General features: G+C 44.6%; 1 protein-coding gene across 1 annotated transcript; it reads right to left on the reverse strand.

The window, feature by feature from the left end:
- Positions 1-1,466: 1,466 nt before the first annotated feature.
- LOC112763319 (uncharacterized) lies at positions 1,467-2,902 on the reverse strand. The gene is made up of 2 exons (XM_025809021.1): positions 2,282-2,902; positions 1,467-2,177 (listed from the first exon to the last, which is right to left on the reverse strand). Exons 1-2 carry the CDS (start codon positions 2,900-2,902, stop codon positions 1,467-1,469), a joined length of 1,332 nt encoding a protein of 443 aa, XP_025664806.1.
- Positions 2,903-24,056: the final 21,154 nt, after the last annotated feature.

Below are 24,056 nucleotides of genomic sequence, written 5' to 3' on the forward strand. Positions count from 1 at the left end.
CTCAATTCTGCTCCTTGCAGTGCTTTGCTCACGAAGTAAATTGGTTGCTGAACCTTCCCTTCCTCCCACACCAGAACCACCGCCATCGCTTCCTCTGTTATGGCCAAGTACAGGTAGAGCGGTTCTCCGACTTTGGGCTTCCCGAGTACAGGTGGTGTTTCAAGAATCTCTTTGAAATGATTGAATGATTCCTCGCATGCCGGGGTCCATTCAAATTCTATCCCCTTTCTCATCAGGTTGAAAAATGGCAGGGCCTTCGTAGCCGACACCCCGAGGAAGAGGGATAGTGCGGTAAGCCTTCCTGACAACCTCTGAACATCCTTGACACAGCCCGGACTCTTCATTTGGAGTATTACTTGACACTTTTCAGGGTTGGTCTCCACCCCTCTTTGGGTTATCATAAACCCTAAAAACTTTCCTGCTTCCATGTCAAAGGAACACTTGAGTGGGTTGAGCCTCATGCCGTGCTGTCGGAAGGAAGCGGACACATTTCCTTGGTTGCTTAAGAGGTCCTCAGGCCGGGTGGTCTTTGCTAGGATATCATCCACATATACTTCCACCGTTTTGCCTATGAGGTCGCTGAATATCTTGTTCATTAACCTTTGGTACGTGGCCCCGGCGTTCTTCAGGCCAAATGGCATTACCTTGTAGCAATAGATTCCTCCCGGTTTTATGAATGCTGTTTTCTCTTCGTCTGGCCGGTGCATCAGTATCTGATTGTAGTCAGAATAAGCATCCATAAAGCTCAGATACCGGTATCTCGCCGCCGCGTCGACGAGCGCATCAATGTTGGGTAGGGGGTAACAGTCCTTGGGGCATGCTTTATTGAGATCGGAGTAATCCACACACATCCTCCATTTTCCATTGTGCTTTCTTACTAGAACTACATTCGACAGCCATGTCGAGTAGTCGAGTTCCTGAATAAATCCGGCTTCAAGGAGGTTGGCCGTCTGCCTGGCCACCTCCTCTGCTCTTTCTTGTGACATTTTCCTTCTGCTCCGAGCCACCGGTCTGGCCTCCGGCTTGACGGCCAAGTGGTGCGACATGAGTTAGGGGTCTATCCCCGGCATGTCGGCCGGCGTCCAAGCAAATAGGTCACCGTTAGCCCTGATCATTTCCATTAGGGGTTCCTTCAGGTCGTGTGGGAGGTTTCTGTTCACGAATGTGAACTTCTCCTTCGTGTCGCCAACTCTGAACCCCTCTAAGTTCCCTTCCGCTTCGGGTCTTGGCTTGTCGTTAACTCTAGCGTCCAAGTCAGCGAGGAACACTCCTGATGCCTCTTTAGATTTCTTCCTTAAGGAGAGACTGGTATTGTCTCAAGCGACTGCCGTTTCCAAGTCTCCTTTCATGGATCCCACGGATCCGTCATCAGCGATAAACTTCATTACCAACATCTTTGTACTGATTACTGCCCCGAGATCGTTGATAGTCTTCCTTCCTAGGATGACGTTGTAGGCCATGGAGTCTCATAGGACCACGAACTCAGCCATTGCCGATCTTCTTCCCTGTCCTTGTCCTACGGATACCGGTAGGGAGATTATCCCGTCTGGCTTGATGAAGTGGTCGCCTAAGCCTACAACGCCGTGCTGGTGAGTCTTTAGGTCGGCATCCCGTAGACCCAAGGCATCGAACACGTTGCGGAACATGATATTCGAGTCAGCCCCGGTGTCTACGAGGATCTGCTTGATGAGGCCGGTTCCCACTCTGGCCGTGATGACCATGGGAGGGTTTTCCACGACCTCATCAAACCATTGGTCCTTCGGACCAAACGAGATGGGTGGAAACCTCTTGCAGCCTCGCGCGGAAGATGATGAAACCGCCAAGACTTTGGCGTCTTTCTTGTGTGCCGACTTTGACCTTGGAGCAGCGTCTCTTGCTGTTACCACGTTCACTATGGTAAGGCCGTGTTCGTTGTCCTCCGGCTCATGACGTTGCTTCACTGCACGGGTCTTGTCCTCTCCCTCGCGGTCGCGATCTCGTCTCCTTGGTTCCTTGATGAGGTGGGAGAATTCGGCTAGTTTTTCGTCCCGGATCGCTTGTTCTAGCGCGTCCTTCAGGTCGAAGCAATCTTGCGTCTTATGTCCATAGCCCTTATGATAATCACAATAGAGGCTCTTGTTCCCCCCGGTTTGGTCCTTTAGAGGTCGGGGCTTCGACAAAATTCCCTTCTCGGCTATCTGCTGATAAACTTCTATGATGGGGACGGTGAGGGGGTGTAATTGGTGAACTTTTCGACTTGAGGAAACGGCCTGAATGTCTTGCCCGGATCGCCATCTCAGACGTGCTCCTTCTGCCTTTCTCTGCCACCGTGCTGCCGAGGTTGATTGTAGGAGGGCTGCCGCTTGTTGGCAGCCACGACTTGACTGACTTCTTCATCGTTGATATATTCCCTGGCTACGATTTGGATCTCTTGCATCGTCCACACCGGCTTCGTGGTGAGATGCTTCCTGAAGTCCTCGTTCAGAAGTCCATTCGTCAAACATAGACTAGCTACCGAATCAGTTAGCCCGTCGATCTCCAAGCACTCATCGTTGAACCGGTCTAGATATTTTCTGGTTGGCTCGCCGGACCTCTGAGTCACCCCGAGAAAATTGATCGGGTGCTTTGCCTTTGCGATTCTGGTAGTAAATTGGGCTAGGAAAGCGCGGCTAATGTCCGAAAAACTGGCCACTGAGCCCTGCAGGGGGCTGTTAAACCACCGTATTGCAGGTCCCGCCAGAGTGACCGGGAAAACGCGGCACCTCACTTCGTCTCCCACTCCCTCCAGGTTCATCCTGGCCTCGAAGGCCATAAGGTGCTCCTGCGGGTCTTGGGTTCCGTCGTACTTCATGTTCGTTGGCTTATCAAAGTGCTTTGGTAGCCGGACCTCGAGGATGGAACAATGAAACGGGGTTGCGCCCATTATCACGGGTCACCGCGTTCTCCTTGGCCTTCCCCCGCCGTCTTCCCGGTCTCTCGGATTCAGATCGCGGGCTAGGCGTTCGCCTGGAGTGACTTCTCGGAGGAGAACGGGAGTAGCTTGGTTTAGGAGTTCGTTGGTGATGTTCCTGATCTGTCAGCTGGCGCTCCAGGTTTTGCATCCTGTGACGCAGTTCCTGCATGATTCTAGCACTGTTGCTGCCTGTTCCCCCCCAAAAGGGTGTCTTTCTTGAGATCGTGAAGACGACTCGGTTCGTCGTGGAGGGGACCTCGTGCGCTCCCGGAAGGAAGCCACCGAGGCATCCCCTCTGTGCTCGGCCCCGCAGCCTGGTTCTCCGGGACCCAGTACGACATCCATTCAGGCAGTTCCCACAGACGGCGCCAATGTACGGTTGCTCGGGTACCGGACGGATCAGGGTGATATTTCGGTTGGTGAGATGGGGTATCGCCTGGTTTCGGGTTGCTAGGTTGGAGGTGGAGTAGCCGACGTCCCGAGCTCTTCGTGTGGAGAAGGGGGGTGTCACCTGTAAAGACACTCCGATACTCTAGTCAGTCAAGTACGCAGGCGAAAAGTGAAAAAATGGTATGTGACGTACCTCGGGGGAGGGGTAGGACTCTTCCTATATATACCATGTCAGAAGTGGGTCCCGCAAGGGCAGACCCACCTTCCTCGAAGCTTTCCCATACAGCTGTAGTAGAGAGCTGTCAAGGACGCGTGTCCGGGTCGGTGGTCGAGCGCCTCGCACCCGACTGTTCGGGTCGTGTGGTCTATGGGTCGGGTTGGCCCGCACAATGTTTGGGTAAGGCCGTAACAATATGTAAACACATCATAAACGAATAACTTTTTAGAATAATATATTCTAAAGAATTAAAAAGATATATAACGACAATATATACGAATTAGACACTACTTAAAAATAAATATATTTGGTTCAATATATAATAATCTGAGTTTTTAAAAATTAAATAATACGTTATTCATGATTTATTATATTTATTAAAAATTTTATTTAAAAAAATATTTTTTTAAAAATAATTAAATTAAATTTTATAATATTTTAAATCTAAAATTTATTAAAATTTTTAAATAATTTTTGTTATAATAAAATATTTAAAAAAATAAAATTATTATTATTATTATTATTATTATTATTATTATTATTTCTTTCCTTGGCCGAAGCTATAAAGGAACAAAAGGAAAGAAATGAAACAACGTAAGCTATATATATATATATAATTTACTTATCATTATAAAGGTTTTATGCATTTATTTTCATCGAATGGAATTTGGAAAATAAAGGAAAGAAGGAGCCGAAGCAAGGAAAATAAAGATTTGTGATTAATATAACAATGACACTTAATCCTTTGTCCTGACAAATCACCCTTCCATTAAACAAATAGCTTCCCTAATCATCATCATCAATACATTTGCAATTGGGTTCATTTCTCACTTACGGGGAAAAAGAGAGAAAAGGATCGTGGATGGGAGAGAGGTTTCCATGCCACCGTTGAAATTCCGACTTCGATTTCTTGCTATTCGTAACTTTAATAAAAAATTTAATTTGATAAAAGTGTTCGTATCTTTTTTCTCTACACGTTGGCGTTCCTTTTATCCGGTAGAAATTGACGATAATGTAATTCCTCTTCCTTGAATTTGGCCAATTAAAATTTTAGAAGGCACAGACGATTCATGACGTTTTCTTCTTCAGTAGATCGGTCAAAAATTTTTTCTGGAGATCCCGTTAGTTTGATTTCGTATGGAGATAGGGTTTAATAACTTTATAATAGTTAAATATAAATTTGATAAGTGAATGTTGATTGGATTGATTATTGTTTGAGTTTGATTGAGTTTATGTTGAATTTATGTGATATATTGATGTATTTGTGAAGTTCATGGCTTAGATGTGATGAAATCCCTAGGAACTGAATTGTTTTAGTGATTTTTGGGGTCGAAATATCGTTGACAATAAATTATAAATTGGTGGGGTGTGATGACCAAGAGATTAAATTAAAAGTCACGAAGAATCGGTAACTGTTCCGAGGGTTACCTGAAACTGTAGGTCGATCTCGGATGAGATCTTCTGTGCTGATTGGAGGCGATGTGTCCGGCTTGTGGATGATGGTTGGGGCTGTCGTGTCCAATTTGTTTGACTGGCTGGCTACTGATCCTTTGTCACCGGAGGGTGGTGGTACCTGCAAGGGACTCCAATGTTTAAGTTAGCAAGGGTATTAAGCAGATTTTTACTAGAATCAGAGTATGAGTTATACCTGGGTGTTCCAGTGTATTTATAATAGTAGAGGATGACCTTTCTGGGAATAAGGTAGTTATCTTATCTTATCTTATCTTTGAGTGAAGTCATCTTATCTTCAAGGGAACCGCCCTTATCTCTATAGGCTTGGGCTGCCTTTGGATTTGGGTCGTGTTCCTCTATCAGGGCCCTTTATTGGGCTTTCTTGGCAATTTGGCCGAGCTCTTTGAGAAGAGGTCGGATTGTCTGACCTGAAGAGGTCGGTCGCCTTGTCACTAAACATCCCGAGTCGGACAGCTCGACCTATGGTATGAACAGTGCCCCTGCTCGAGTTCGGTCTTTCTTTTTGAGGTCGAGTCTTAGTTTTAGGACTTCGAGCCTTCTTTTGTTGAAGCCGAACTCGAGCATCTGTTGACTTCCTCTTTGTAGATTTTTCTTTTTTGAATGCGGAACGTTTTTCCTTTCGCTTCTTCTAAAAGCGTGCGCTTTGTATTAGCGTCCTGGTCTTGGGAATGTGCGAGGGTTTAATACCCTCATTAATTGATTTTTAATGCCCCGTTTCTCTTGGCTCTTTTATTTTGAACTTTATACAAAAAAAAAAAAAACGGTTTTCTCTTCTTTGTAACTTCTCCCCTTTTCTCTCTGTCTTTCTGTTTCGCATTTTTCTTCTGCAACGCTGTGATTGGGGGTGCTTTTGCTCAAAAGGTGATTCTGAATTTTGTTGCTCCGTCTTTTAACTTCTTCAGAGCTTTCTCCTTTTTCTTCAGGTTGGCTTTCATTTCTTTACTCCCTTTATTTCTTGGTAAAGTTTGGATTTTTGTTTGAGTGCATTGTTGGAAAGCTTGGACCTTCTCACGTTTTTGTGCCTGCCTGTCATTGTGATGTACCTTTCTGGCTTTCTTTCGACCTTGTGTATATTTTGGTGTTTCTTCTAATAGTTGAAGCTTCGTTAGGGCTTTGCATGTTGGTTTTACTGCTTCTGTAGATTTTGTGGCGTTTTGGGATAAATGGCTTGTTTGATTTCTGAAAAAAGGTTGCGTCTTCCTTGATGTGTTCTGTTTGCTTGTCAGTTTTTTTTACTGATAGACCGAAACTGTAGTTGAGAGATAGCTTTATTTGGTTTTTTATTCGCGGAGTGTTGGTTGTGAGGGGGTTCTTCTTTGTTGGGATAGCTTTGTAGAGAACGATGGGCTTTTGATAATCTTGCTTTGATTTTCATCTTTCGTGTTGCCTAGAATCTTTTTGCTGGGATGTTTTAGCCTCTGTCGCCTTTTCTGAGTCTTTTGCTCTGTATCATTGCCTCCAAATGATGCCCCTGGACCTTGGTGTGTGTCTTGGGGCTTTCCTTTTACTGTTTGTTTTTTTTCTGAGTCATATTGTCCAAGTTGTTTTGATATTGCCCGAGCTGTATTTGGTTAGTAATCCATTTTCTTTTCTTGTTTGTAGGACTAGTTGGCCATGTCTTCTCGCAAAAATATTGTCGAGGCGTCTTCTAAGGTTCCTGAGGGGATGTTCGACTGGTTGGTCTCCCTTGTGTTGCTGTGTGTTTCTCTAACCAACTCTGAATTTTATGTGGAGCTTAGGAAACATCACCGAATCTGTAGTAGTAGGGATCAGGAAAACAACTAAGAGCTGGTAGCACCTGATGCTGATGAAAGGGTTTGCTTCCCCGTTCTGACCCAAGGGGAGCTTCCCCTTTTTCTACGCATACGACTTCTTTTTTAGCCAGATGAACATCACCCTTCCCTTCACTCTTTTTGAAACGACTTGTTATGGTCGTGTAATGTGGCCCCCTCTCAACTTCACCCGAATTCTTAGGGTTTCATTAAGATTTTTCAGTTGATTTGTCAAGAATTTGATGTTAAACCTTCTCAAACTCTTTTTTTGTATCTCTTTGTGTTGACCAAGCCTGGAACTACCAAAAAGAAAGCTTCTTGGATTTCTTTTAGGTCTGCCCAAGGACATAAAGTTTTTTCCATGTATGATGAATCATTCAGGGATTTTAAGAATTACTTTTTTAAGATCCGAGCTGTTGAGGGAGCTCGTCCTTTCTTTTTGGATGAGAATGGTGAGCCCCGTTTTCCCTTAGAATGGCAGAAGAACGTAGTGGTGTCTAGGTATACTTGGGAAATGTTGGACGAGGTCGAGCAGGATTTTGTCACTGTCTTGGAGGATATTTGGGGGGAACCTCCCCATCTTGATACCAAGAAATTTTTGGGGAATTCATCCCTTGTCCGAACTGTGCTGGGTATTCATTATATTTTGCTCTACTTTATTTTGCTTTCTTCGTTTTCCGATTTATAATCTACTTCTGTGGTTGATTTTGTTTTTCAAAGATGGCCAAAAACAATGACTCTATGAAGGCCTTTAAGAAGGCAAGGAAGGCTACCGCAGCTCAGAACATCTCGGCCAAAGTGGCTGGAGAAGGGTCCTCTCAGGTTCTGTCGAAGTCATCCATACCGAGCTCTCCTGGACCGAGGAGGATGATCCCTACTCCTCGGGTTCGTTTGGTTGATCCTCCACAGGCTTCTGCTGCTACCTCTTCTCCTATCGGCGCTCCTCCTCTGAAAAAGCAAAAAACAGTTGAACCCTTTAACCTTGATGCCCCTGATTTTGATGCTGTCGAGTTTGTGGACCATCAAATTGGTCCTTATGGTACCATCCCTACTGACGATGTTTCTCTTCTTCGTCATCTGAACTTTATTACTCGGAGCAACATCAAGATGGCACACATGGGGGTGGCTTTATATCGGACTGCCCAGGATCTTCCTTTTCATGCTACGAAGGCCTTTATGGAGGAGGCTAAGTTGGAGTTCGACCGGATGAAGGGTTTGAAGGAGGAGCTTGAGGTGAAGGTGACCAAGCTGGAGAAGGAGTTGGAGGGTGAAAAGACTAGTTCTATTGCCTTGGCAGCTTCTGCAAAGTTGGCTGAAGACACGGCGTTGAAGCACAAGGAGAGCTTATGTCACGACCTATAGGGAAATAATGCGTCTCAGGGAGGATTTGGAGTCTACTCGAGCTGATTATGCCGAGCTCCAGGGTCACCTTGTAGGCAGCGTAAATGCTGCTTATGAGTACCTGAAGGAGTAGGTTAGTGTTCTTGCACCCAAGCTCGACCTTACTCTCTTTAGCTTGAACAACATTGTGAAGGACGGTAAAATTGTTCCAGATGACCCTAATGATGATGATGTCGATTCTCCTTCTGTGCCCGCCGCCAAAGCATCTGTTGCACCGACTTTTTCAACCCCTGCAGTTATCCGTCCCGAGTTAGATCCTGATTGTCAAATCTTGAACCGGGATGATGGGACGATGGGTGCGGTGCCTCTTCAAACTCGCCCTCCTTCACCCCGTGCTGATGCAGCTGAGAAGTCTTCAGACCCTCAATGATTATTCTGGATGTTTGTGTATATAGCTTAGCTTGTGGGCTTTGAACTTTTTATATTTTGTAATTGGTGGTTCTGACTTTTTGATACTCTTTTTTAGTTGCTTGTTTAACAACTTTATTTTGAAAAACAAAGTAGTTTCTCAAACTTTTGGGGCTGACTTTTGGTGGCCTCTTGAGTTCTCGTTATTATTATAGGTTGTTCCTTTCATGACATGTTATTATTTTAGGTTTTTGGGGAATGTTGGAGCCTTGTTGTCCGAACTCTTTTGATTGCCTTTGTATTTTCGTATTTGTGGCTTGATTCTTTTGAGGTTGTGGATGTTTGGATCCAGCTTGTATGCCGACTTCCTCACTTCGGCCTGAAGTTGTTTCTATTAATCCGTTTTGTTTGGACCTTTGTTAGGTCTCTTTTAAGGATTAATTTTTATAACGTTTGTGGGAGTCCAACTTCATCACGTCAGTCTCTGCTAAGTTATTTCTAGTATCCTCTTTTTGGACCTTTGTCAGGTCTCTTTTAGGGATTACTTTTTATATTGTTTGTGGGAGGCCGACTTCATCATGTCGGTCTCTTCTAAGTTATTTCTAGTAATCCTCTTTTTGTACCTTTGTCAAGTTTCTTTTAGGGATTACTTTTTATAACTTGTTTGTGGGAGACCGACTTCATCATGTCGGTCTCTTCTAAGTTATTTCTAGTAATCCTCTTTTTGGACCTTTGTCAGGTGTTCATACCCTGAGTCGAGCTATCCGACTTGGGATGATTGAAGATAAAGCGACCGACCTCTTCAGGTCAGACTATCCGACCTCTCTCCAAAAGAGGTCGGCCAAATCGATAGGAAAGCCCAAAAAAGGGCCCAACTCAAGGAACACAGCCCAAATCCAAAGGCGGCTCAAGCCTACAGAGAGAAGGGCGGTTCCGTTGAAGATAAGCTAACCTCACCCAAAGATAAGATAAGATAAGATAAGATAACTAACTTATCTTATCTAAGAAGGTCACTTCTTACCACTATAAATACACTGGAGCACCCAGGTATAACTCATACTCTGATTCCACAAAAAACCTGTTAATACCCTTGCTAACTTAAGCATCGGAGTCCCTTGCAGGTACCACCACCCTCCGGTGACAAAGGATCAGCAGCTTAGCCAGTCCAACAAGTCAGACACAACAGCTCCGGACGCCACCCACCAGCCGGACACGTCATCTCCGACCAATACAGAAGATCTCGTCCGAGATCGACCTACAGTTTCAGGTAACCCTCGGAACATTGGCGCCGTTGCCGGGGAACCTGGAAGTCATCCCATCACCATGGCGGACGAACAGGATAACGACCACAACTTAGATTTAGAGGACAGAACGCCGCACAAAAACACGGGTGCCACACCAAAGGACACTCCGAAATCTAACGGAGACAAAAACTCATCACATCCGGGAGTAATAGAAGCCCTTCAAGATTGCCTAAAGCAACTCGAAAAAGAAAGCCAGTACCAGCAAGAAGTCGGCAAGGATCTACAGAGAGAGGTAAGGCGACGCCGAGAATTAGAAGATAAACTTCTACAACTTGAAGTCGATCTCAAAGAAAAGACTACCCGGACCACCCCTGAAGATAACTCTCGTAAAGATCAGGATCCATTCACTAGGAAAATCATGAAGACTAAAATCCCTAAGGACTTCAAACTTCCGGATATGACTTTGTATGATGGCACTACAGATCCCAACCATCACCTCAGCAACTTCAAAAGCAGAATGTACCTCACCGACGCCCCAGACACCGTTCGCTACAAAGCTTTTCCAACGACTCTCACGAAGACAGCAATTAGATGGTTCGACAACCTACCTCCAAATTCCATCTCCAATTTTGACGACCTAGCCAAAAAATTCCTGGCCAGATTCTCCATCCAAAAAGATAAGGCTAAGCACGCCCCCAGTCTACTAGGTATCAAGCAAGGAGAGCGGGAAAGTCTCCGCAACTACATGAAAAGATTCAACAAAACGTGCCTAGACATACAAAGCTTACCAACAGAGGCTGCCGTCATGGACCTCATCAATGGCCTACGAGAAGGACCCTTCAGCCAATCTATATCAAAGAAATATCCCACATCCCTAGACGAGGTACAAGAGCGGGCAGAGAAGTACATCAACATGGAAGAGAGTTCTCGACTTGGAGAAGCCTTGAAATCCGGTTTCACCTATCGAGATAAAGATAAAGAATCCAAGAAGAAGGAAGATCGAACGGGCGAAAAAATAAAAAAGTATCATAATTACACCCCTCTTCGAGTGTCCCTTATGGATATCTACAAAGAAGTCTGTAACACAGAAAAGATACCCCCAGCTCGACCACTCAATGGCAAAAAAAGGAGGAGGAAATCGGAACGAGTACTGTGAATATCATCGGGTCTGAGGACATTCCACCAACGAGTGCTTTGACTTAAAAAACATCATAGAAAAATTAGTAAGGGAAGGAAAACTAAATCGGTATCTAGCCACCCGAGATGATGAACAAAGAAAAAGACGAAGAGATGAAGACGTCGGACGAGCTGAGCGATCACCTCGCACGCTAGAAAGACATGTCCATATGATACACGGAGGATTTGCAGGAGGTGGAACCTCCAAATCATCCTGCAAAAGATACCTCAAAGAAGTATATCATGTCGAAGGGAAGGAGGAAGCACCCGACATCCCTTCAATCACGTTCACCAAAGAAGATGCATCCGGTATCATCTCAGGACACGACGATCCCATGGTCATTACCATCATACTGACAAACACCAATCTCCACCACACATTAATAGACCAAGGGAGTTCTGCCGACATCTTATTCAAAACTGCTTTCGACAAACTCGGCCTAGAAGAAAAAGAGCTTAGAGCATACCCGAACAGCCTGTTCGGACTGGGAGATACCCCAGTACAACCACTGGGATACGTGTCACTACACACAACCTTCGAAAAAGGGAATCAGTCCAGAATGCTCAAGATAGACTATATCGTGGTCGACGTGAGTTCAGCCTACAATGCCTTAATAGGCCGGACAACACTAAACCAACTCGGCGTAATAGTCTCAACTCCACATCTATGCATGAAATTCCCAACTCCAGAAGGGATAGCTACAATAAAAGCAGATCAAAAGATGGCACACCGCTGTTATAATGAAAGTTTAAACCTCAGAGGCAGAGGAGAAGAGTTCCATACAATTGAGCTTGGTGGAATTCAGAGACGAGAAGAACTCCGCCCACAGCCCGAAGGTGGAATAGAGAAAGTTCAGATCGGAGACACCTCAGACAAAACGACTAACATTGGCACGATCCTGAAAGGAGAGGCAAAGGAATCACTAGTACAGTTCTTGCGAGATAATGTCGATCTTTTTGCATGGAGCTGCAGACATGCCAGGCATAGACCCTAAGCTAATGTGCCACAAGTTGGCGGTCTATCCAAGATCTCGCCGGTACAGTAGAGATGAAGAAAACTTGGACCAGAACGATCCCAAGCTGTGGAAGAACAGGTACAAGCACTATTGGAGGCAGGATTCATAAGAGAAGTCAAGTACCCACTATGACTAGCTAACGTCGTCTTAGTGAAAAAATCAAACGGAAAGTGGCGAATGTGCACCGACTACACCGACCTCAACAAAGCCTGCCCAAAAGATCCTTACCCACTCCCAAGTATCGATGCCCTGGTAGATGCTTCCTCTAGATATAGATACCTCTCGTTTATGGATGCATATTCCGGATACAACCAAATTCCCATGTATCCACCAGATCAAGAAAAGACCTCGTTTTTAACGCCAAAAGCAAATTACTGCTACATTGTGATGCCTTTCGGCTTCAAGAATGCGGGAGCTACTTATTAAAGGCTGATGAATAAAATCTTTTCAGATCATATCGGAAAAATCATGGAAGTATATGTGGACGACATGTTAATAAAGACACAAAGCGAAGAAACATTATTGTCCGACCTGGCCCAAGTGTTCAACACTATAAGGAAGCATGACATACGACTCAATCCCACAAAGTGTACCTTTGCAGTAGAAGTGGGCAAATTCTTAGGTTTCGTGCTCACACAAAGAGGAATTGAAGCAAATCCAGACAAATACCAGGCTATACTCAACATGAAGAGCCCGACTTGTGTCAGAGAGGTACAACAACTCAACGGGAGATTGGCAGCCTTATCCAGATTCTTAGCAGGATCAGCAATAAGATCTCTCCCCTTCTATGCCACTTTAAAGAAAGGAAAGAAGTTTGAATGGACAACAGAATGCGAGCAAGCCTTCCAGGATTTTCAAAAACTTCCTGGGACAATCGCCTATCCTAACTCGACCACGAGAGGAAGAACCACTCGTATTATATCTTGCAGTAGGAAGTCAGGCAGTAGCTTTAGCATTGGTTCGAGAGGACGACAAAGAGCAACAGCCTGTATATTTCATCAGTAAAGCGCTGCAGGGATCCGAGCTGAACTACCAAAAAATAGAAAAATTTGCCTACACTCTCATACTGACATCTCGATGACTTTGCCCATACTTCCAGGCCCACACCATTAAGGTTCGGACCGACCAGCCCATAAAGGGGATACTGCAGAAAATTGATCTAGCAGGCAGAATTTTACAATGGGCAGTCGAGTTATCCGAGTTCGACCTCCAATACGAAGCTCGGACAGCCATCAAATCATAATACTTGGCTGACTTCATTGCAGAATTTACAGATACCCGGGAAACCCCCACAGAATGGAATCTCTACGTGGACGGGTCTTCAAATAAGACTGAAAGCGGCGCAGGTGTGATAATAGAAAGCAACCAAGGAACCCAAGTTGAGCTTTCCCTCAAATTTGGGTTCCCGGCCTCAAACAATCAGGCAGAATATGAGGCGTTACTAACTGGTTTGAAGCTGGCTAAGGAGGTTGGAGCTCAAAAACTCAACATCTTCAGCGACTCACAAGTAGTCACCTCACAGATAATAGGGAGTTACCAAGCCAAAGATCCCACCATGAAAAAGTATTTGGATATAAACAGCTCGAACAACTCGGGAAATATAAGATTTGCCACATACCCCGCAAACAAAATGCCCGAGCTGATGCACTCTCAAAGCTAGCCAGCACCAAACCAGGGGGTAACAATAGAAGCCTCATCCAGGAAATTCTACAGAACCCGTCAATCTCGGAAGCAGAAAAAGTCCTAGCTATAACAAGTCAGGATCAAGGATGGATGACCCCCATAATTAATTACCTCCAAGAAGAAACACTCCCCACAAATGAGAAGGAAGCAAAAAGGTTAAAATGGGAGGTTCAGTACTACACCATCATAAACAACACCCTATACAAAAGAGGGATTTCAATACCATTGTTAAAATGTGTGCCGACCTTTAACACAAGGGAAGTTTTAGAGGAAGTACACAGCGGTATTTATGGCAAACATCTCGGGGCACAAGCTCTCACCAAAAAGGTACTTCGGGCGGGATTTTACTGGCCAACTCTACAAAAGGAAGCTACAGAATTCGTAAAGACATGTCCTCCATGCCAGAAACATGCCAACTTTCACATCGCCCCGCCAGAAGAACTCATCAGCGTAACTTCGCCTTGGCCATTTGCAAAATGGGGACTCTATCTTCTCGGACCCTTTTTCCAGGGATCAGGACAAGTCAAATTCCTCATAGTCGGAGTAGACTATTTCACAAAGTGGATTGAGGCAGAGCCCCTAGACAACGCCACTGCTCAAAAAAGCCGGAGATTCCTATATAGGAACATTGTCACAAGGTTCGGGGTTCCATACTCCATCACCACAAACAATGGCACTCAATTCACAGATGCAGGCTTCAGGAAATTAGTAGCCGACTTAAACATAAAGCACCAGTTCACATCCGTCGAACATCCTCAAGCCAATGGGCAAGCTGAAGCTGCCAACAAAGTCATATTGGCTGGGTTGAAATGGAGACTGCAAGATGCGAAGGGAGCTTGGGCTGAAGAACTTCCACAGGTCCTATAGGCATATCGAACCACGCCATATTCCACCACAAACGAATTACCGTTCCGATTAGCGTACGGAGTGGAGGCAATGATCCCAGTAGAGGTCGAGGAAGGGTCCCCTAGAGTGGTCCACTACAATGAACAAGCCAACTCTCAGCTTCAAAGAGAAGAGCTTGACCTACTTCCAGAAATCCAAGAAAGAGCTCAGATCAAGGAAGAAGCGCTAAAGCACCGAATGGCTTTGAGGTATAATCAGAGGGTAGTGCCAAGAAGTTTCGTTGAGAATGATCTCATCCTAATCCGAAATGATATTGGAACAACTCGACCTGGAGAAGGAAAGCTGGCAGCAAATTGGAAAGGACCCTACTGAGTTACAGAAGTACTGGGAAAGGGCTACTACAGACTGTCCGAACTCGAGGGACGAGAGCTCCCCAGATCATGGCATGCTTGCAACCTAAGAAGGTACTATAGCTAGAAGATCTCGTCATAGGATGCACTCTTTTTCCTGAAAAGGTTTTTTAATGAGGCACCAAGTTGAGATCTAGAAATTATTCGACTTAAAGGAATGAAAAACTCCCGCATGTATATATTTGCATTTTCTTTTGAATGAAATATATTTTAGATATTCTACAAATTCTCAAGACGCATTAATCTGAAGCATTCATCGCCCGATTATAAAGCAACAGATCGGCAGAAAGTGAAAAATAGATTCACTGCACGATCATGATGGAAGACCAATAAAGATGAAAACGCGATTCATCTAAAGGTCGACCAAACAAAGACAGAAATCACCTTCTACAAATTGGCAAAGATAAACACAGAATAATGCAAGAAGTTATCGAAAGTAATCCAAAAAAGAACCTGACGAGGTCTTATGGACTGCTAAATAATAACTTAAAGACTGGCCGACATTGAAAAGTCGGACCAAGTCAACCCAAGTTATCAGCAAATCCCTGGAAAGAGGTCTGGCCAACCTTATAAAAGAGGAATTGCTATAACTTAGAAGAGATCGACCTAACGAAGTCGGTTTCCTACAAAACAAGTTATAAAAGTAATCCCTGAAAGAGACCTGACAAAGGTCCAAGAAAGAGAATTACGAAATAACTTAGAAGAAATCGACATAAAGAAGTCGGTCCCCTACAAAGCAAGTTATAAAAGTAATCCCTGAAAGAGACCTAACGAAGGTCCAAGAAAGAGGATTATGAAATAACTTAGAAGAGATCGACATAAAGAAGTCGGTCCCCTACAACAAAATAAGTTATAAAAGTAATCCCTGAAAGAGACCTGACAAAGGTCCAAGAAAGAGGATTACGAAACAACTTAGAAGAAATCAACATAAAGAAGTCGGTCTCCTACAACGAACAAGTTATAAAAGTAATCCCTGAAAGAGACCTGACAAAGGTCCAAGAAAGAGAATTACCAAAATAACTTAAAAGAAGATGACATAAAGAAGTCGACCTCCTACAAACAAGTTATAAAAGATGTCCCTGAAAGAGACCTAGCAAGGGTCCAAGAAAGAGGACTGCAAAAGTAATGGGAAAGAGGACCAACGTAAAGAAATCGGTTACGGATTGCTAGAAATACAAAGCAAGAGTGAGAAAACCGAGAAACAAGTTGGACCCCCACATCCACAATCTCAAAAGATCCAACCAACAAGCAACAAGTGCTAAGACAAGCGCAAACAAGCATGATAAAATACAATATTATAACGAGCTTCAGGGTCAGGCCCAAAAGCTTGAAAACTACTTGTTGTTTTTCAAAACAAAAGTTGTTAGGCAAGCAACCCAAAGGAGTATCCACAGTCGAGCAAAACATTCAAATTACACATAAAGAGTTTAAAAGCCCACAAGCCGGGCCAACTACACAAATACCCAAAGAGAAATCAGCAAAGATCGGGAGCCCTCTCGGCAGCATCAATACGAGGAGAGGGAGGGCGAGTCTGAATAGGCACAGCATCCACGGTTCCATCATCCCGGTTCAGAATCTGGCAATCCGGATCAGACACAACCAGAGGAACTGAAGAGGTCAACACTTTGGCAGAAGACACAGGGGGAGGTTCAACATCATCATCATCCTGGTCATCAGGGACAATCTTACCATCCCTCACAACATTATCCAGGCTGAAGAGAGTAAGGTCGGCCTCGGGAGCACTAATCCGAACCTGCTCCCTCAAGTTCTCATAGGCAGCAGTTACGCTACCAACAAGATGACCTTGGAGCTCAGAGTAATCAGCTCGGGCATTCTCCAACTCCTCTCTCAGGCGCACTACCTCCCGATAAGATGTCACATAGTTGTCCTTATGCCTCAGTGCCGTGTCCTCGGCCAGCCTCACAGAAGCCGCCAGAGAAAGGGAACTCGCCTTCTCGTTCTCCAGATCCTTCTCCAGCTTGGCTACCTTTGCTTCAAGCTCCTCCTTCAGGCCCTTCATCCGATCAAACTCCTGTTTAGCCTCCTCCATAAAGGCTTTGGTGGCATGGAGAGGAAGATTTTGAGCAGTTCGGTATAGGGCAGCCCCCATATATGCCATCCTAACACTGCTTCGAGTTATAAAGTCCAGATGGCGAAGGAGCGACACATCATCCATAGGAAGGGCACCAAAGGGACCAGTTTGCTGATCTACGAAGTCGATCGCATCAAAATTAGGGGCATCAAGGTTGAAAGGCTCAATTATTTTTTGCTTCTTGTTAGGAGGAGCACCAGAAGCAGCGGCAGAAGATTGAAGAGGCTCAGCCAGACGAACCCGAGGAGTGGGGATCACCTTCCTCGGCCCAGGAGAACCCGGCACAGGCGGCTTCACTTGAACCTGAGAAGATCCCTCCCCGGCCGCCTTGGCCGAGATGTTTTGAGCAGCAGCAACCTTCTTCGCCTTCTTGTAGGCCTTCATGGAATCATTATTTTTCGAAATCTCTGAAAATACAGAATCAACCACAATGACGAGTTATAACATAGGAGAAGAAAAACTCAGAAACAAATATAGAAACAAGTCAGACAGTACCCAAAGCAGTTCGAACCAAAGATGGATCACTCAAGAATCTTTTTGTATCCAGATGGGGTGGTTCCCCCTACAAATCTTCAAGAACAACCACAAAAGCCCGCTCAACCTCATTAAGCATCTCCCATGTATAACGTGGCACTCTCACATTCTTTTTCCACTCTAGAGGAAAAGCAGGCTCGTCATTCTCATCAAGAAAAAAAGGGGCGGACCCCCTCAACAGCACGGACTCGGAAGAAATAATTCTTAAAATCTTTAAAAGACTCATCATACATGGCAAAAACTTTATGCCCCTGGGCCGATCTGAAAGAAACCCAGGAAGCTTTCTTTTTGGAAGAACCCCCGGGCTTGGCCGAGACAAAAAGATAGAGGAAAAGAGTTTGAGAAGGTGTTATGCCTAAATCTTGGCAAAGAAGTTGAAATATCTTGATAAAACCCCATGAATTCGGATGAAGCTGGGATGGATCAATGTTACATGACCACAACAAGTCGGTCTCGAAAGCAGTAAAAGGAAAAATAACGTCCAACTGGCTGAAGAAATATTCATAGGCGTAGAAGAAGGGACGCTCCCCCTCGACGAAAGTAGGAAAACAAGCCCTCTCATCAGAGTCAGGAGCTACAAGCTCATAATCCCTCTCCCGAGCACTGTTACCACAGATCCTATGACGTTTCCTCAGCTCTACACAAAATTCAGCATCCACGACAGAGACACATATTAGGACAAGGGAGTCCAGCCAATCGGACATCCCCTCGGGAACTTTGGAAGACATCTCTACAATGTTATTGCGAGAAGACATGAGGCCGACTAATCCTACAATAAGAAAAGAAGATTGGATTACTAAAAAGCATCTCGGACAAGGGGCAAAACGACTCGACTAATATGATACAGGAAAACAAGCAGAAAAGGAAAACCCCAAGACTCAAACCAAAGTCCTGGGGCATCCTTTGGAGGCAGTAACAAAGCAAGGTTTCAGGAAATTTCTACATCTTATGTCCCGGCACTCATCAAACGAGAAAGAAGGTTTCAAATAAGCAGACAAGGAAAGTAGAAACACAAAAGTCATCTAAAATTTTTCTACAGTCTATTAGCGAAGAGCATATCCAACATCAAATATGCCAAGCAGAGAATCGTCAAAGACACAACCCTTTTTGTGAATTAAGCAAAAACCATCATCCAAAGCACAAGCAGAAACGGCGACAACATGCAAAAACCTTAAAAGCATCAAGCAACAAGAAAGGCGAAGAAATTCATACAAAAGACGAAGAAACTCCAAAATATGCAACAATCAGGCGCAGTAAAAGCAGCAAGATCCAAGCTTTCTCCAAGCAAAAATCAAACTTTCTCAAAATCAGACATAAAAATGACAGAGGAGAAAAAAAAATCGAACCTGGAAAATAGGAGAAAACCTCGAAAGGAAGCTGAGGAGCAAGAAGCGACAGAGTCAACCCTCGAACGGAAAAAATTCGCCGGAAGAGGACGAAGGGAGAAACCCAGAATCACTCCTTTTTTCCACAGAAAGCGCTAGTAGAGTAGGCGTCGCAGGAAGAAACTGTGAAAATCTAGGGAAAAACAGAAAATGAGAGAGCAAAGGGAGAGGTTACGAAGGGAAACGAAGAAGAGAAACCGTTTCTGATGGCAAAATTCAAACCAAAGGAAACGGGGCATTTGAAGTCAATTAATGAGGGCATTAAACCCTCGCACGTTCCCAAAGCGTTGATATAAAATCGCGCGCTTTTAAAGGAAAAATGTTTCGCATTTTAAAAGGCTCTACAAAGAAAGGAATCGACAAAATGCTTGAGTTCGGTTTCACTAGAAAAGGACCGAAGTCAAGGACTCGACCTCAACAAAAAGACCGAGCTCAAGCAGGGGCACTGTTCATACCCTGAGTCGAGCTATCCGACTTGGGATGATTGGAGATAAAGCGACGGACCTCTTCAGGTCAGACTATCTGACCTCTCTCCAAAAGAGGTCGGCCAAATCGACAGGAAAGCCCAAAAAAGGGCCCAACTCAAGGAACACAGCCCAAATCCAAAGGCGGCTCAAGCCTACAGAGAGAAGGGCGGTTCCGTTGAAGATAAGCTGACCTCACCTAAAGATAAGATAATATAAGATAAGATAATTAACTTATCTTATCTAAGAAGGTCACTTCTTACCACTATAAATACACTGGAGCACCCAGGTATAACTCATACTTTGATTCTACAAAAAACCTGTTAATACCCTTGCTAACTTAAGCATCGGAGTCCCTTGCAGGTACCACCACCCTTCGGTGACAAAGGATCAGCAGCTTAGCCAGTCCAACAAGTCAGACACAACAGCTCCGGCCGCCACCCACCAGCCAGACACGTCATCTCCGACCAGTACAGAAGATCTCGTCCGAGATCGACCTACAGTTTCAGGTAACCCTCGGAACATCAGGTCTCTTTTAGGGATTACTTTTTGTAACTTGTTGTTCTGGGCCGACTTCATCATGTCGGGCCCTTCTAGGTTATTTTTAGTAATTCTCTTTTTTAGGGCTGGCCATACCTCTTTCCAGGGATCTACTTTTTATAACTTTGGTTATTTTGGTCGACTGGTCCGACTTCTTTACGTCGGCCGGTCTTTAAGTTATTTTTAGCAATCCATTTTATTAAGACCTCGTCAGGTTTTTTCTATGGATCACTTTCGATAACTTCTTGCATTATTCTGTTTTCATCTTTGTCGATTTTGTAGAAATTGAGTTTGATCCCCGTTTGGTCGACCTTTTGATGAATTTGGTTTTCATCTTTGTTGGTCTTTATCGTGATCGTGCAGTGAATTTGATTTTCACTTTCTGCCAATCTGTAGCTTTATAATTGGGCGATGAATTTTTAGCGTTTCAGATTAATACGTCTTGAAAATTTGTAGAAAATCTAAAAAACTTTTATTCAAAAGAAAATGCAGATATATACATGTGTGAGTTTTATCCCTCTAAGTTGGGCAATTTGTAGATCTTGGCTTGGCACCTCATTAAAAAACTTTTTCAGAAAAAAGAGTGCGCCTTATCCTAAGATCCTTTATCACCCCTAACTATAGTACCTTCTTAGGTTGCAGGCGTGCCATGACCTAGGAAGCTCTCGCCCTTCGAGTTCGGACAGTCTGTAGTAGCCCTTTCTAAGTACTTCTATGACTCGGTAGGGTCCTTTCTAATTTTCTGCCAACTTTCCTTCTCCAGGTCGAGTTGTTTTGATATCATTTTGGATTAGGATGAGGTCATTCTCGGTAAAACCTCGCGGCACTACCTTTCGATTGTATCTTAAAGCCATTCGACATTTTAATGCCTCTTCCCTGATCCGAGCTCTTTCTCGGATTTCTGGAAGTAGGTCGAGTTATTCCCTTTGAAGTTGGGAGTTAGCTTCTTCATTGTAGTAGATCACTCTTGGAGACCCTTCTTTGACCTCTACTGGGATCATTGCCTCCATTCCGTAAGCTAATCGGAAGGGTGATTCCTTTGTAGTGGAGTGTGGGGTCGTCCGATATGTCCATAGGAATTGTGGGAGCTCTTCAGCCCAGGCTCCCTTTGCATCCTATAATCTCCGTTTTAGCCCGGCTAATATGACTTTGTTAGCAGCTTCTGCTTGTCCATTGGCCTGGGGATGTTCTACGGATGTGAATTGGTGTTTTATGTTCAGATCGGCCACCAATTTTCTAAGGCCTGCATCTGTAAACTGAGTGCCATTGTCTGTGGTTATAGAGTATGGAACCCCAAACCTTGTGACAATGTTTCTATATAGGAATTTTTGACTTCTTTGAGCAGTGGCGTTAGCTAGGGGTTCCGCCTCGATCCATTTTGTGAAATAGTCTACCCCCACAATGAGGGATTTGACTTGCCCTGATCCTTGGGGGAAGGGTCCGAGAAGATCGAGTCCCCATTTTGTGAATGGCCAGGGTAAGGTTACGCTGATGAGCTCCTCTAGCGGGGCGATGTGAAAGTTGGCATGTTTCTGACATGGTAGACATGTCTTCACGAATTCTGTTGCTTCTTTTTGTAAGGTTGGCCAATAGAATCTAGCTTGGAGTACTTTTTTGGTGGGTGCCTGTGCTCCGAGGTGGTTACCACAGATGCCACTGTGTACTTCTTCTAAAACTTCTTTTGTATTAGAAGTCGGCACGCATTTCAATAGTGGTGTCGAAATCCCTCTTTTGTATAGAGTATTATTTATAATGGTGTAGTATTGTGCCTCCCGTTTTAACATCTTTGCCTCCTTTTTATCTGTGGGGAGTGTTTCTGTTTTGAGGTAGTTAATTATGGGAGTCATCCATCCTTGATCCAGACCTGTTATGGCTAGGACTTTTTCTTCTTCCGAGATTGAGGGGTTCTGCAGCATTTCCTGGATGAGCCTTCTATTGTTGCCCCCTGTTTTGGTGTTGGCTAGATTTGAGAGTGCATCAGCTCGGACATTCTGTTCTCGGGGTATATAGCGGATCTCATATTCCCCGAGCTGTCCGAGCTGTTCCTTAGTTTTGTCTAAGTACTTTTTCATGGTGGGATCCTTGGCTTGGTAACTCCCTACTATTTGTGAAGTGACTACCTGTCAGTCGCTGAAGATGATAAGCTTTTGAACTCCAACCTCCTTAGCCAGCTTCAAACCAGCTAGTAGTGCCTCATACTCAGCTTGGTTGTTTGAGGCAGGGAACCCAAATTTGAGGGAAAGTTCGATTTGGGTTCCCTGGTCACTTTCAATTATCACACCCGCGCCACTTCCAGTTTTGTTTGAGGAACCATCTACATTGAGATTCCATTTTGTAGGGATTTCCAGGGTGTCTGTAAATTCTGCAATGAAGTCGGCCAAATATTGTGATTTGATGGCTGTCCGAGCTTCATATTGAAGGTCGAATTCGGACAACTTGACTGCCCATTGTAAATTTCTTCCTGCTAGATCTGTTTTTTGCAGAATGCCTTTTATTGGCTGGTTAGTCTGAACCCTAATAATGTGGGCTTGGAAATACGGACGAAGTCGACGAGATGTTAATATGAGAGCATAAGAAAATTTTTCTATTTTTTGGTAGTTCAGTTCGGATCCTTGTAGTGCCTTGCTGATGAAGTATACAGGTCGTTGCCCACTGTCGTCTTCTCGTATCAGTGCTGAGGCTACTGCCCGACTTCCTACTGCGAGGTACAGTATAAGCGGTTCTCCTTCCCGTGGCTGAGTTAGGATGGGTGGTTGTCCCAGGAACCTTTTGAAATCTTGGAAGGCTTGTGTTCATACCCTGGGTCGAGCTGTCCAACACGGGATGCTTAGCGACAAGGCAACCGACCTCTTTAGGTCCGACTATCCGACCTCTTCTCAAAGAGCTCGGCCAAATCGACAGGGAAGCCCAAATGGAGGAACACAACCCAAATCCAAAGGTAGCCCAAGCCTATAGAGATAAGGGCGGTTCCCTTGAAGATAAGCTGACCTCACCCAAAGATAAGATAAGATAAGATAAAATAACTAACTTATCTTACCTAAGAAGGTCAGCCCACAACCATTATAAATACACTGGAGCACCCATGTATAACTCATACTCTGATTCTACTAAAAACCTGCTTAATACCCATGCTAACTTAAGCATCGGAGTCTCTTGCAAGTACCCCCACCCTCCAGTGATGAAGGATCAGCAGTGCAGCCAGTCCAACAAGTCGGACACGACAGCTCCGGCCAGTGCAGAAGATCTCGTCCGAGATCGACCTACAGTTTTAGGTAACCCTCGAAACATTGGCGCCGTTGCCGGGGACCTGGAAGTCATGCCGTCACCATGGCGGACGATCATGACAACGACCACGATTCAGATCTAGAAGATAGAACCCCGCATAAAAATGCGGACACTACACTGAAAGATGCCTTAGAATCTAACGGGGACAAAAAGTCATCAAATCCGGGAGTGATAGAAGCACTTCAAGATCGATTAAAGCAACTTGAAAAAGAAACCCAGCATCAACGAGAAGTTGGGAAGGATCTACAAAGAGAGGTAAGGAGACGCCGAGAGTTAGAAGATAAACTTCTAAAACTCGAAGCCAATCTTAAAGCCAAAGCTACTCGGTCCGCCCCGGAGGACAACTCTTGCAAGGATCAAGATCCATTCACTAGGGAGATCATGAAGACCAAAATCCCTAAGGACTTCAAACTTCCGGATATGACTTTATACGATGGCACTATAGATCCCAACCATCACCTCAGTAATTTCAGAAGTAGAATGTACCTCACCGACGCCTCAGACGCAGTTTGCTGCAAAGCTTTTCCAACAACTCTCACAAAAACAGCAATTAGATGGTTCGACAACCTACCTTCGAAGTCCATCTCAAGCTTTGATGACTTAGCCAAAAAGTTCCTGGCCAGATTCTCCATCCAAAAAGATAAGGCTAAGCATGCCCCCAGTCTACTAGGAATCAAGCAAGGAGATTGGGAAAGTCTTTGCAACTACATGGAAAGATTCAACAAAACATGCCTAGACACACAAAGCCTACCAACAGAGGCCGCCATCATGGGCCTTATCAATGGCCTACGAGAGGGACCTTTTAGCCAATCTATATCAAAGAAATACCGCACATCTCTGGATGAAGT

This window comes from Arachis hypogaea, chromosome 17 (assembly GCF_003086295.3).
Source record: "Arachis hypogaea cultivar Tifrunner chromosome 17, arahy.Tifrunner.gnm2.J5K5, whole genome shotgun sequence".
NCBI lineage: Eukaryota > Viridiplantae > Streptophyta > Magnoliopsida > Fabales > Fabaceae > Arachis > Arachis hypogaea.

Excerpts from the sequence above, each read along its gene's own strand:
- LOC112763319 (XM_025809021.1), bottom strand. The coding sequence starts at position 2,902 with ATGGGCGCAACCCCGTTTCATTGTTCCATCCTCGAGGTCCGGCTACCA. Across the intron at positions 2,178-2,281 it reads GAGAAAGGCAGAAGGAGCAC|ATAGCCGAGAAGGGAATTTT; the intron begins GTCTGAGATGGC and ends GTTTATCAGCAG.